At 40.3% G+C, this 14,879-nt stretch overlaps 2 protein-coding genes across 6 annotated transcripts in view; one reads left to right on the top strand and one right to left on the bottom strand.

Moving 5' to 3' along the window:
- Positions 1-331: 331 nt before the first annotated feature.
- On the bottom strand, positions 332-4,586 carry rcn2 (reticulocalbin 2). Of its 4 annotated transcripts, none has more exons than XM_076986036.1 (8): positions 4,007-4,342; positions 3,686-3,806; positions 3,424-3,526; positions 2,994-3,190; positions 2,792-2,905; positions 2,571-2,664; positions 1,402-1,541; positions 332-1,301 (listed from the first exon to the last, which is right to left on the bottom strand). In XM_076986036.1, exons 2-8 carry the CDS (start codon positions 3,797-3,799, stop codon positions 1,158-1,160), a joined length of 906 nt encoding a protein of 301 aa, XP_076842151.1. In that variant the 5' UTR covers positions 3,800-3,806; positions 4,007-4,342; the 3' UTR covers positions 332-1,157. The 4 variants fall into 4 exon arrangements, with proteins under 4 accessions (XP_076842151.1, XP_076842149.1, XP_076842150.1 ...); XM_076986034.1 differs by lacking the exon at positions 4,007-4,342 and adding an exon at positions 4,449-4,586 and having other exon boundaries at positions 349-1,301; positions 1,402-1,544; XM_076986035.1 differs by having other exon boundaries at positions 349-1,301; positions 1,402-1,544; positions 3,996-4,324.
- A 73-nt stretch (positions 4,587-4,659) lies between these two features.
- Positions 4,660-14,879, top strand: part of pik3c2a (phosphatidylinositol-4-phosphate 3-kinase, catalytic subunit type 2 alpha) — a 29,495-nt gene continuing 19,275 nt past the window's right edge. Inside the window, exons 1-3 of one of the 2 annotated variants that reach the window (XM_076986030.1) lie at positions 4,660-4,804; positions 7,394-8,582; positions 14,547-14,647. In XM_076986030.1, the coding sequence (XP_076842145.1) occupies positions 7,470-8,582; positions 14,547-14,647 (1,214 nt within the window). In that variant the 5' untranslated portion in view covers positions 4,660-4,804; positions 7,394-7,469. Of the gene's footprint in view, positions 4,905-7,393; positions 8,583-14,546; positions 14,648-14,879 lie in introns of both variants that reach the window. The other variant, XM_076986031.1, reaches the window with a different exon arrangement.

The following is a 14,879-nucleotide window of genomic DNA, read 5'->3' as shown; positions in this document are numbered from 1 at the left end:
CAGGTGCAGGAAGAGGAGAACACAGGGAGACAATGGAAACTCCACTCAGATAGGGGCTTGAACCTAAGACTCCAGTGTTGATAGGCAGATATGCTAACCACAAACCACATGTTGCCCACTGTGTTAACCTATGGCTTTGGTGTTTCCTGATGTATTTATATTTACAAAGTAGAAATGTATAGTTGATATTTGTTACCAACAACATAATAAAAAGTTTTGCAGGTCAGTTAACTTCAATCACCAGTGCTTTGTTGAGAAAAAATACTAGATCAGATACAATACATTATTATATGAGTGTATCATTATTATATTAGTGCTGTGTATTGCCAGGTATCTTGTACATGGGGCTGGTGTCTGTACCAGCTCTCAGCACCTTTGTTCCTGCGTTTATTTGATTGGCTGGGCTGTTACCAGCATGTATTACATTGTCAAAATTCTAATTCTAATTTCTAATTCACAATTAGAAATCAGGTGTTACAGCATTAATCTCCAGGAAGTAATACTCTCATAAATACAAATGAACTACCAACTTGGACAACTCCATATTTTATTTTCTTATGTTTTATTTTATTTTTTATTTCTGCTCCCATGTTCTTCCAATATTGCTCCTAAAACAAAAAAAAAAAACTCCTAAAAAATTTTCTTTTCTCTTAGCCACACAACTACACTGTAATTTCAAAGATTATCTGTTTTTAAGACCAGATTTTAAAAGATATGCTGTGACAGATAATGTTTTGGTGTGGATGAATGGGCAAAATGAACACAGATGCATTTTCCATTTTACCCATTCTAGTGTGAACTAGGCCTATGATAAGTTCTTCAGCATTCATTGTATGATAAACTTGTGAAGGTCATGTGCTAACTGTCAGCATCTAGTGTCAAGTGCAGTGTGACATAAAAGGCTGATAAGTAGCACACACCTCACACACTGTTCAGTTGAACGGCTTACTTTATGGAAAACAATACATGCACAATCTACAACCATGACATAACACACCTGACACGGAGATATAACACTCTGAAACACCTTTTAAACATTATTATTTAGTGCAGTACTCCTAGCACTTCTAAATTTAATTCAAGTTTTAGAACGATTCTCAAAAAAGAACATTTTATTATGTAAAAAAAAAATGTAATTATAGAAATGACTAAAAATGTTATAATTCATCATGCGATACATGAAGTTGTCTGCCATAGTCCGTTACTTCGCTGTTCATAAAAATGTCCTGGTTCTTCAAAATCTCCTTTTCTGAGAGCTTCTCGTCTCCATCCTGATCCATTTCTTTAATTAGATGAATAGCCTATTTTTCAAAGGAGAATGGAAAACATTGCTTATCTATTAGGAGTGTTTGGTAATATTCTGCAAAGATTTGACTACTGGGTTGGATGTTGTATGCTGACCTCTTCTCGTGCTGAGCCATAGCTGTTGGGAGCCACCCAGCGCAACTGCTCGTCCCGATTCAGCCTGCCATCTTTGTCCTGGTCATAAAGGTCTTTAAAGCGAACTGTCTCCTCAATCTCCCACTGTGAGGGCTCATCACCTTCTTTGATCCCAGACAAACAAATCCATGTAAGCTCACCATTTCCAGACACTGACACACAGACAATAGCTGCTACAACACTGTTATGAACTAAATACAATTGAATAAAATCAGTGCTTTTACAGATTTATGATGAGTACTGAACATTAAGTTGCAAAATGACAAGCTCTTCACTGAGCTTAGCCTTTACCTTGTTTCAGTTGATAAATGTGAGGAGTTTGCTATATTTATTTAGGGACAAGATTACTAGTATAAGGCAGAACATAGCAACAAGCACTAATAGACCATCAACCCTTACATCAGTTACTCAGCCTAACTTTAATATGTCTTATTTCCAAGAAGTTGACATGGTAACACTACTTGATGTGATCTCATCACTAAAATCCTCTACTTGTGAACTGGACCCTTTACCAACATGCTTTTTCAAGCAGGTTCTGAGCTCATTAGCAAATGAAGTTCTAACGATTGTTAATCAGTCTCTGCAATTGGGTGAATTCCCTAAAATTTTTTAAACTGCAATGGTTAAACCACTATTAAAGAACAGAAATCTTGATCCCACAATTCTTAATAATTATCGACCTATATCTAACCTTTCCTTTCTTAGCAAAATAATTGAAAAAGTAGTGTCAATCCAGTTGAATGACTATGTCAAAGTAAATCAAATAAATGACACTTTTCAATCTGGTTTCAGAGCTCTCCACAGCACTGAAACAGCCCTAGTTAAGGTAGTAAATGACTTGAGATTGAATAAGGATGCAGGCAAACTCTCAGTCCTTTTTCTGCTAGATTTAAGCGCCGCTTTTGACACCGTTGATCATGAAATACTTCTTGATCGACATGGTATTAGTTATCATCAATATGCAGATGACACTCAACTTTATATTTCGTTAGAACCTAAAGCCCTAAAATCAATTTGCTCACTGTTTGACTGCATAGATTTATACTATTTATTTATACTGTAAAGCACTTTGAGTTGCATGTATGTATGAAAGGTGCTATACAAATAAAGATTATTATATTATTATTTACCAGTTGCTCTGAGATCTCCAATGAACTCAGTCAGACTGATGAATCCATCTTTGTCCACATCATACTCACTTAACACATCTTCAATTGCAAAGTCCTGAGTTGAAAATAGCATATAATCAAATGCTTCAGCATGTGACAAACAACTTACATATGACCATACATAATTCAGATCAGTAGAAGCAGCAAATCCATTGCTATGCAGTAGAGTGAGAGTAACTTACAGCCATGTGGTCTACTTCAGATGGATGTGTAAATGCAAGAAACTCCGTCAAGTTCAAACCGGGGATGCCATCCATATCAGCAAAGTTGAATCTCCTTTTCTCTTTCAAATGAAGCTGTGAATGGAAGAGTAAGCTGAAATAAAATAACCTTCAATGAAATAAAAGGATCAAATAATTGTCAAATAATTCAATGCTCAAATACAAATCTGAGAGATTCTTCTTCTGTGTCATCAAGAACAGCCCAGTCATCCACCTCAACGGTGTGGCCATGCATCACCAAGTTGTATTCGTCCCAAGACACCAGACCATCATCATTTGTGTCAAACTCTGGGAAGCGTTCCTCTGCATCATCCACTGCGTACCTTCTGTACACCTTCTGTATCCATAAAGTGATCTCCTCTGCCAGAGCAACACAAATGGACTGCAGCATTTTGAAACAGAACTTTACCACAAACAGATGTTGCTCATTTTAAGACAGAACCTTCCCACATACTGATGTTGCTCATTTTGAAACAGAACTTTACCACACACTGCTGTTCCTTTTTTGTAGCTTCTTGAAATGTGCATATTAAACTCTCCCCTTAAATGATGCATTGAACATTCACGTCTGAATCAACTCGATAACTTCTCACCTGAAGTCAGGTATTTGTCTGAGTCAGTATCGATTCTTTTCACTATCTCCACCATTTTGCTCCTCTGCTCAGATGGACTCAGTTTCTTTATTTCATCCTTATCCTAAAGGATGACAGAGATGCTTCAAAAGGCAGTTGGTGATATCACTTTACACGTCAGTGTGGTATATACTTGGCTTTAAAGACGCAACTGAAACAAATTCCTGAATGAATATATTCTCAACCATCGCACAACAGTACGAGATGTAATGTCTACTCCTACCTCAGTGCCAAGGAAAGCATGTGCGTTATGTTCGTGATTATGTTCTGCTTTGTGGCCGGTGTCTCCTGATGCGCAGCACAGCACAAGAAATAAAATCGCCACTTCTGATCTCATTTTCACTCTGCCAAGACAAATCGAACAAGATCACCGTCAGACCGCTGACGGCAGCCCACAAATGACTAAACTTTGTGTAAAGGGCATCGAATAGTAATGACATGCTGTACGTGCACATTTAACACAGTTAAGGTGCATGAAAATATGTGATCGCTAAAGCCAGCTCATCCAGATGGCTAGCGCGAGACATCGTTACCATGGAGATACCTCTGGAATGCTTGGACACTATGAACTCCGGTCGAAGTTTCTGGTCGTTCTCAACTTTGGGGACACTTTTACAAATATAACACTTTGTTACCCTAACACAGTTTTGAGACGAAAAATATTTAACACTATTTGTAAATAGTAAATCGTTTAAGAATAGTTAAAAGACAAACAAGTAGCAAAATATACACAAAAATAAGATAAGCAAGCTAGCATCTTGATATGGTTCAGGTCTACTTCGGTGCTGGTTTGTCCTTGCGTTACGGAGCTTTACTGCCCCCAGCGGCCTGGAGCGCGTTTCTCCCACCACAACTCGGTGGTAGTGCACGAACACACCAGTTCAGACCATCTCATAATTAAGTAGCCTAGGGTAGGCAGGCGCCCCGTTATTTTGTGGTTAAATGCAAACAAGCAAACAATACAGTACAAAACAACAGTAGCTCACAGTTCACTTTGTGCTGCTCCAGTTTCGGCAAATTATGTCATGCCGTCACTCAGGCACGTTCATAAACAGATGAGTGCAGTATATGCATTAGGCATACTAGTTTATATGCCTGCATAATTGAGTAGTGCAACGTTCTACACACGAGCATAAAGTGTATGAAGAAGAAACAAATATCCTTAAATCCAGGCTACAGTGATTAAAAGCCGATATTGCTATGTCGCCTGAAGTCGCTGTTGCACAGTTAAAAGTGGACGACACACTCCAGTAGGAAATGACGTTGTGTCAACGACTAGCTGTGCGAGTGAATTTTCCAGCCGTACGAAGATGTCCAGCATGAAAGATTGGAGAGTTTGAAGGTGGGAGTAACTCATTATTCACGGATATTTATTTGTAGAAGTAAAGACGTCTCGCCACTTCTGTTTGCTCGGCGGTCGTAAGTTTCCGGCCTTTCTCCAAGTACGTGTAGTTGCGGTTGGCTTGTCGTGTTTCTCTCTTGGTCGGCGAGTTGAGGTGTAACGTTAGTGCTCCCAAACATTTCACAAATATCGCGTAAAGTTTGTTGGGAACTTGTTTTCTAGAAATTTACTGTTCTACGTTTGTCTGTTGACGTAAACTATCGCCAATAATCACAGATCTGAAGCATTAATAGCCGGCTATGTTTTTATGAAATGTTTCAGTATAAATTACAACGTCCCTGGCTCTGATATGTATTTTACCTGCTCATTTAAGTTAGCTAGATGGCTAATGGCATAGTTGGTTACTGGGTAAATTGGTTTCTAATAACTTTCTTGCGAAGTAACTAGCGAAATCTTTTTTTCTCCTTTATATTTCTTTTACTGAACTGTATATTAGAGGTTACATATGCATGATTTAAAGTCTATATTTGTGCAACGGACAAGATAATATGCTGTGATATATTGTTTTTGCTTTATTTGGTAGTTAGCAAGCTACTTGGAGTCCTAGCGAGCTGATAACGACGTCACGCAGGTTAACGTAACTAAGGTGAAGACTTCTCGCTGATGACGTCACGCGACCTTAAAAGTAGTTAAACTTGCGGGTTTTGCGACTTGTTTTGCTGTTGGAAAGTGTTAAGCGGTATTCTTATATGTACCTAGTTATAGTATCAATATACTATTTTAGGCGAATAATAAACATAAAAAACGTAAACATTTGAGTGTTTAGTAGGCGACTTGTTTTCACACGTTTGAAATATCAGCTGTCTGTTAAAATGCTGATTCAAGGATCTGAATAGAGAGGGGCAGGCCTCTGGCATAATTCTGCATGAGGATTTTGGAACAGAGCATGGTACATGTGTCGGCTTTGTGGAATCCCAGTTTCTAGGAAACTGGGCTGAAAAGGATGTTATGTGCTCAATTTGGTAAATAGGTTATAAAGCATCACAGGATTCTGTTTTCACAGGTTATAGCTGATTTGAGCAGCTCATTATATACCATGACACTTTATCAGGCAAAAGAAGAAACATTAACATGCATGCACATGCCCATTTCTTGGAATGCATTTCATACATAAGAGTTTATCAGTTTGAATATTGAAAAAAAATTGACAGCTTCTTAGATTGTTTGCTTCAGGGCTGCACAAGTCCCCTGATTCTTTTGCTCTGTGGTGTTGAATTATGGGATACAATCTGGTAGTGTTCACACCCTTGGGGGTTGCAGAGTTACTTTTCCCCCCTGCCCTCAAGTATCGGGCTGCTGCGCACATATTTATTATAGGAAAGAGACGTATTGAATGTGTTTAAAAACGGGTTCTTGGTTTAGGTGTTATTTTATAATGGGTCAGGTAGAATCAGTCTAATTCACGCACGAGCTTATGTTGAATTAAATTTGAGAGGAGAACTCAGTTTCTAACCTAACAGAGGAGAACTCCGTTTCTAACCTGCGTGCAATAAATGACAGTTGCAGAGTTCGCTTTTTTTTTTTTTTTGGATGCCATGAGCATGACCTTGTTATTCATTTTCATCATAAAGATGACTTGTGCACTTTGAGCACCTTTTGTAGTAGCTTATTAAGTTGCTTTATGTGCAAACGATGCAATTCTTTCTAGCACCACACATTCATCTTCTGTATACAAATACTCGTCTGTGCAAGTTTGTCAACATAGTGTGGTATGGTCCATATTTTATGTAGAATTACAAAATCAGGCCTTTATATGAGAGAACTAGATAATTCACATGGTGAGTTTTGAATTGGGATTGAATTATCTAGGCTTCAGATGATCTTGGTGGTGTTAGACTATGTAATAGCCTATGCCAATTCCTACATTAAATGTTCTGCCAGATATTTCCCTCTGGGTTAAGATAGCTTCCTGAAACAGTATTGACCAGTAAATATTTGTTTGTCTGATATAGGCTAAGCGTTATCTTCACAGGAAGTCTTGCACAAAAAACATTGCCTCTCTCTAATGCATACACTTAAATAATGTTGGGGATTAATCATCATTCAGCAGCTTTGCATCAATAATGGGCTAGTATTGCCACAAGAACCTTAAAGCCTCACGGCCTTCCAAATGCTCCCAGTTAGACCTGGGGAGCTGCTTGTTGACTTAACTTTGCTCCAGTTTCACTTTAGTACATGATGAATGTTGCGAAACGTATTTTCTATACAAAATCTTGAATTGCATTTGTCACTGGCAGCTTTTACTGGTGATTATTTAATCTTCAAGACTAGTCCAATGACTTTAACAGTGCACTAAATATGAGTCTGATTGCATATCCATCTGTGGTGTAGCTATGGTATGTCTTATCTGTAGGCCACTAGAGACTAGTTAACTAGATTTGTTGGCATACAACCTCAGTATTGAATCTCAGTTGCCACTAAAAATACCCTTCGTGATGTGCACCAATTGTTGTTGACATTTGAATCACTGGTGTTGAAAGTCTTTTATCTCTCTTTCCTTTTTTTTTCTCTCCCTCACAATAATGGTAGTTACCAGGTCCTCTTATAACCCACCTGTACCACTGTTGACGGTCCTCCATGTACATGGCAAATCCAAGCTGACACCATGGCCCAGATATCCAGTGGCAGTGGCTATAAGCTGGATAGGCCGGCTTCTCCACTAGTGGCTCGACCCAAGGGAGTGGTGGGCAAAGAGGAGGCTTTGCGCATGGAAGCAGATGCTTTGGCTAAACTGCAGCGTGAAAAGAAACCCACACTTCCAGCCCCTGCCTCCTCCCTGAAAGCACACACTAATGCAGGAGCAGCCTCCACCAGCCGGCTGGAGAAAGACCTCATCGTCTTCCCTGAATCGGAGGCCAAGAAGAAGGCAGAGAAGGACACGTTTGCTGACATTGATGTAGAGAAGCTGACCAAGGAAGAACTGGAGAAGCTGCTTCTGGATGAGAACTTTGGAGCCAACAAAACGAACAGGCCCTCGTCCCTATTGGGCTTCAACCTCAGCGCGTCGTACCCAGGGGTGCATGCGTTCAGCTCGGCTCCCTTTCTCTGGACACCTTCTCTCTCCGCTCTATCAGGTTCTCGGTTGACTACCCCGACGCAACAGCCCCCTGTTTTTCCTTCGGCACCCTTTTCCAAACCTCCCTGTTCTTTCCAGAATGGCTTTTCCCCAGCTATGCCACCTTTCGTCCCCCTCCATACACACCAGGCCCCCTTCCTCCCTTTCGCACCTATCCAGCCGGCTGGACATCTTGTGTTCCAGCAGCAGGCAGTCACTCCCGAAATGGCCAAGCTCTTCGACAAGATTGCTAGCACTTCGGAATACGTGAAGAATGGCAGGTCTTCCAGCATGGATTCAGACTCCATCAGCGTCAAGTCCCTGGAGCCAGTGCCCCAGGTTCCTGAGCCCCCCAGCATGAGCCGCTTCGATTGGCTGGATTTGGACCCTCTCAGCAAGCGTCGAGTGGAGGTGGAAGATGCACCAACTGCACCATCTGGGGCTGTAGTGGAGGAGGCCACCCATGCAGGAGACCCCTGGGATGCAGTCCTGCGAGATGAGACGGAGGTTGCTGGCAGAGGCAGTCCTCAAGCACAGGAGAAAGACCCTGCTGGCAGTGTCGTAGATGTTCATCCCAGGAGGGCTTCTACAGGGATGGCAGTGGCCAGGAACCAGCCGATCAACATACCTGAAACCTCTTCCCACCACATCCAGAGTAAACAGGTAGGTGGAAATGTTTTATGAATCTTTATCAGAATAGAAAAATTTGTTGACTGTGTAATACTATGGGCCGTCACTAAGGTTTCCTTAAATAATTTTTAGTAACATCTGAGTTTTTTTGAGTTTTCATTTAGTAAGCATGAAATTATGCTTTAATTATGAAATCGTATTGGAAGTTAGATTTTTTATATTACACTGAATACAAGATAAAATGTTTAAGGTAGATTACTGATCTTTCAAAGGCCAGTTTTCCAGGCCCAGATTAAACTCAAACATTGACTAAAACAATTTCTAAGACTATGCTTAATCCATGTCTAGGTAGCTATACCCCAGTGTTTAGTAAAACTGAAAAAAGCTTGTGTACGACACCACTCAAGCAGACTTGTACACAATGCACAAGCAGGGAGAATCAGGATTGTGGATTGTTCACTTCTGCATGTTCAAACTTGCTAATGCTGACTTGGGGAATTATAACTAGGCTAGCTTTCGGTCCCTAGTTTACTTTGTTCAGTTCACCATTCAAGGACAAAAAGTGTTGCTGAAAGTTATGCAGGATGGGGAAAGTGCCATTTGTTTTGTCATGGGTGAGGGTATCCAAGCGTTACATCAAAAGCAGAGACATTGTGGAAATGTAGGCGTACTTTAACATTTACCAAGAAGCACATCATAGATTCAGGCTCCATAGGGGATAGTGGGTGTGCTCCCTTATGCATTGGTTTTATTAAAATGTAGCCTGGTGCAATTGTGCTGTGTGGTTCATTGGCGAACAGAATGCTGCCTTTCAAACAAATAGAGACCAAGTAGGTTTGTCTCAGTCCACTTCTGAACAAACTGGTGTGCTTTGTTTCAAGTGTGCACATGGTATTATGGACCAAAGGCACCAAGTTCCCAGGAAGGCAGTGACTTCACGTGTAGGAATTCCTAGTATTTTTCCTTTATGTGCTTTTACTGGCTCTTTGTGAATTTTCAACTTGTAAAAACACTACCATGTGCACACAATCCCCACAAGTAAATGTAGTCCATCCTGGAGCACTGTTTGAATGTTTGTTTGGAATTATTGTAGTTACAGTCACAAAATATGTGGCACAAAGGTAACGGATATGACCTTGTACATATGACTACTGTTTTGTTATCATTTGGTTTGATTATAAATGTTGCTGTCATTTCCTGCTACTATGATCTGGATTAAGGGGACTAAACTGCATATGTAAACACACCCTAAGTCTTTGGTTTTCTTCTTTCAGGCCATCAGAATTTCGTACCTGTTTTACTTCCCACATAAGCAGGAATGTGCAGAGCTAAAGATCTGCATTTATGATTTTTGATTTAACATTGACTGGAAATTGTATTTTCTTAAATCAGTTTTTGTTCTTTTTCAGGAGAACTAACTATATTGATATTTTCTCAAGACATTGGCTAACCCTCTGGTTGGAGGCAGTGAAACGTAATAATAGGCCTAGTTCAGCAATGAGTAAATAAAAATGTAGAATTAGTATCACACTAGTGTTAATAAATTAAACATCTATATCCAAATTATTTTAACATGCATTTCCTTTATTTATTTATTTATTTTTATTATTATTATTTTTTACTGTAGTACAGTATTACTCTAAGACACTTGCATCATCTTTTTGAGTCCCTTGGGTTTGATTTAAGGCTGCACAATGTAATCCATTGAGGTTATATTACTACATATTGCTACATGCCTTACATCATCTGTTAAAACTGGCAGTTCAGCTCTTCAAATGACATGATTAAATGGCGTACTTCATTATTTTGTCCAAGATTATTTGGCTTGTTGGATCATGTAAAATGTTGTGATTTATTATAACATTTAACTATAACAGAGGAGGTTAGCCTGTTCAAAATATTAGGCCCAGAACAAAAAGCCTAACTATTTTTGTAGCCTTGAGGAGTATTGTTATCGCAAAGGTTAATGTTTAAAACTTAATAGTATGTGAAGTTTCATTTAATTTGCCTACTTTCGTTATTTTCTTTTGTCTTACCAACATGTTTCAGAGCAGCGTGTTTATTTACACTTTTTAATCTAGCAGAGGACGCCAAAAGTACACAGTTGTACATTTGCATTATGTATCCCTCTGACTAACATAAAAAAAAAAAACATTTGCACCTCAGCATGAATCACAGCACAAACACAAAAGCATTGTAATACAGTGTCTTCTAGGTTTGTTCACTCTTATTTGTTCCTTGTCCTGTGTTAAGAGGCATTTGTGACGCACCATGGTATGAATAAAGCAGTATTTCTTAAGCGGAGCCTTGGAGTGAGCGAGCCTTCAGTTCTGTTTCAGGAGGCTGTGCGACTCTATGTGGGCGTTACTTCCCCGAAATCCCACTTCCTGTTTCATTGTGTCCCTGTTTGAACAGGACAATTCACTGTTGTCACACTTCTCCCTGAGAACTCTGAGCATTTGTGCCCTCTTAGCGGCCTCTTAGAAAGGAAATACTATCTCATCACATTCATGAATAAACCAGTGATGAAGTGCAGACTGCTTTAGGCAGTAGACACTACTAACCCAGCCTGGATTTTCCAAGATCTGTGCATGCTGGATAATTGAAAGAACCTTACCCGTTCTGTTACTGCTCTAGTTATTACCACTGACTCACTGTGTTTGCATTCCATCCCCTTAAACCCCAACAAGCAGCTTGCATGCGGGTGCATGCTTCATCAGTAGAGAAGCCACAGCTAGTTATCCTCCCCCATCTTTTAATCTCTGATCTCACCATCATCCCCTTTCACCCTTTCGGTGAAATTCCAGCACCAGGGCTCTGCTGTTCCTTGTTGCCATAGCAGCCTTTCCTTATAAAGATTATGCAAGAGGAGTAACTAATCGCGCCTGCTGTGCTGTCATGGGTACAGTGTGCGGTTACCTCACCAAGTACCGCACCTGACACCCTGATATCAGTCCTGAGGCACCTTATCAGATGCACCTGAGTCAAAAGCCTGTTTGTTACTGTCCAGATTAAAAGGAGTGCAGCTGAGGGTGCTGTTGACATTAGTGGCAGGCTGTGACTCAGGCTGCAACATAGACGGGAGATTGGGTCATTTTTAAGATTGGGATTGGGCTTTGGCTGGTTAATCTGTTATGACTGGTGAACGCCTTCGTAACAGAGGCATTCAGTAATGCTAACAAACATTGGCCTACAGCTGGTGAAACGTCAGGAAACATACAGACAAAGGCACATATATATATAATGGTCATTTTTCATGTCTTTTATTAACTGTAGTAAATGATGTGATGTGTTCTTTCTCTGCTGAAACTGTGTGCCCAGTTTTTAACCTTTTTTTAATCACAGTTCATTTTATGTGAACCAATTACTCTGTCTGGCTGCCATCAGCTTTTCCTCTGTTGGAAAATGTAATTCATTTGGCTTAACTGTTAGTAATTACATCTAAAAATACTACTGGATTCCTGTTCACTGTTAAGGACTCTGGAGTGTGTGTTTGAAAGCACTGGGTCTTCTGTGACTGCACTGTAAATAACCCCACTTGATCAAGAGGAAACTGGAATTCCATGATGTATACCAGGATCTTTAGTGCAGAAAGAGGCATTTTGCAGTGGAAAGGAAACCATTGCTTCTGTGAAGTCATGACTTGATTAACCAAATTCATTAACCTTCCCTAAATATATTGTGAATCACAGAATTTTAGCTTCCTTTTACAGATTTAGAGCTTGTCAGCATATCCTTTTGTGAAAATACTAGTAGATTAATGTAAATCAACGATTTGCAAAAGAGGTGACGTAAATGTCACCCAGTTGTTAGATGTGCAGTTTCCATGTTGGAACATAGAAAAACCCTCAAACACCCCCAAAGTCTGTCGCCCATTTCAAAGACATTGTTGCCATAAGATCTTTTTGTCATAGGGTTAATTCAGCCAGTGTGAGAGTTTGCATTGGCAGTCCACCCACTGCAGGACTAGAGTCCTGGTGGCTAGTTCAAAAAATCAGTTCTGTTTCATGCTCCATGCAGACTGATCCCGTTCAGACTGATGAAACAGCCACATTAGGCTGGTTTGGTTTGGTCAGTCTAAGCAGCACTTCTTCTACGTTGTAGAACTGTGGAGTAGTTTATGTGGTGTGTAAACGTGCTGTAAGCTATTCCATACTACAGTTTCCCATTTTTAGAAGCCTTAGACACAGCCTGGCAGGATTCTCGTAAACCTTTAATCTCCTGAACAAGTCAGTGAGAGTGAACGACTATGTAGGCCATCCTGGAAGCAAAAGGGATGAATAATTTGTGAACATGCGCTGCTCCCTCTATCTCAGAGCTAATGGCTGTGGGTTCAGCTCCGAACACCCAAACTGAGATTGAAATTATATAAGCAGCTCTGAATAGGTGGTGTTGTCATCCCAGAATGCCTTTCCATAACACTAAATTTCTGTAAAGGATGGACTATGATCAGAACGGTCATGTAACGCGATCACTATTGGGGATTCCCTCACTGATGGGGCACAAAGAATGTAGTGAATAAGAAGAGGGGAGAAATGTTGTGTGCCATTGACTTAACAGCTCAACATTTCAGTGGAGTGCCACATTTTTGTTCTCGTCCACACTCCTACATTCAAACAGTACTACTTCAGTTCTGACCCCCTTAGCCCTCTTTAAGCACTGTTCCAATAAATTTCTCACATACCAGTATGCACATCGAGGTATTTAATCATATCAGTCATTTTACAAGTTTGTAAGGGAAGTCACTAAACTGATGCATCAGATACATATTTTTGGGATGGTTTAAAGGAGCATCTTAAGCTTTTGATATCAGATTCTCTGTAATGAATGGTGTTTCTCTAGGCTGTGCAAATAATGTAATTTTATGAGGGTTTTGTGTGTTTGGGGTAAAAGAATAAGAAAAGTTGGGGAGAACCATGACCTTTTGAGTTCTCGCAAGTAGTAAAACTGCCAAATGGTCGTATTCAGAGAGTTCAAAAATTTCTGGTCCAGAATATGTCCACCTACACTGCAGCGCTGGTTCTTATCTCCCTCGGACCCTAAGCAAGATTCTGCTCAAGGGCCCTCCTTCCTAACCTGTGAGCCATGCTAGGCCCCTCCTACCTGTCCCCTGAGCCATGTTAGGCCCCTCCTACATAACACGTGAGTCCTAAAAAGGGCCCTCCTCCCTATCTGTGAACCATGTTATTTTTTGAGAGATGTGCATTAATATTACTTGGTGCACCCAGCTAATTAATGGATAAAATTAAACATTTTAATTAAATATCTCAGTCCTTTATTTTCCCTCTTGCATTAGAGCAGAGCTGTAACTAAATATCGACTAATAGACTAATCAAGATCATTGTGTTGTTTTAGCCTTTTGTTACCCTATGAGGTGTGTCTATGTGTATCTGGACTGGTCTCCAGGGGTTTCATTTCGGGCATGTGCATATAAATTTATGTTCACACATGACCTTATCTTTTTGAGCTGCAGTTTATAAATGCTCACTCACATTTTATCAAATGTAATACATAGCAACATCTCACTCACTTTTGTCAAGCAAGGCCCATTCAGACCAAGAGACGCACACTGCCCAGCTAGGTTAGTGAGACAGGCTGGAGACGGATGTGCTGGCTATTTTGAGTTTCTTAGTCTTGAAAACTTCAGTAATAATTTATTTTTGATTTGATGTCCCTCTTCCGTCCAATAGGAAACCTTTTTAGCATTCTAGACATTCCTCACATTCTCTGTATCCTCTATCCAAAACAGTCTCCCTTAATACTATAAACTGTTGAAATAATCAAATATCATTACATCACATCCTCAATAAGAAACACTTCACGTTCTGTCTTTCAGAACGGACAGTACAGAAAGTACCAGTGTTATCAAATGTAGTTTTCAGACTGCTGTGGCTGTTTGCGTGGTGTTTTGTAATGGGTCCACACTTGGTTTGCAGGGCCCTGCTCAAACGGACTCATTTGTCTTTATTTGCCCATGTCCGTTTGTTTGTTTTACAGGTCAGCAAGGGGAGTGGGAATGTCCTCACAAAGTACGCCGCTTTACAGGAAATGGACAGCCAGGACCTAGAAGTCATAGCTTTCTGTGAAGACATAGCAAAGTAAGTCATGTGATTTGCAGAAGGAAGTGTGTGTAAACGCTGAGGGCCGCAACCTATGCGTTTGTCATCACGCGTGTGTGTGAAGTCCATAGAGGCCTTTCCTCTGGGTTCACAAGTGAGACCGATGCTCTGAGAAATGCTCTGGCTAATGTGTGCTACGCTGTCCAGCGGCATCTTAGCTGCTGACAGTCGCTTGGTACGAAGGGTGAAATCGTATTTCAGCCCACAAGGA

This window comes from Brachyhypopomus gauderio, chromosome 2, assembly GCF_052324685.1.
Source record: "Brachyhypopomus gauderio isolate BG-103 chromosome 2, BGAUD_0.2, whole genome shotgun sequence".
NCBI lineage: Eukaryota > Metazoa > Chordata > Actinopteri > Gymnotiformes > Hypopomidae > Brachyhypopomus > Brachyhypopomus gauderio.
Note: the sequence above shows the minus strand (reverse complement) of the source record. Positions and strands in the feature narration are given on the sequence as shown.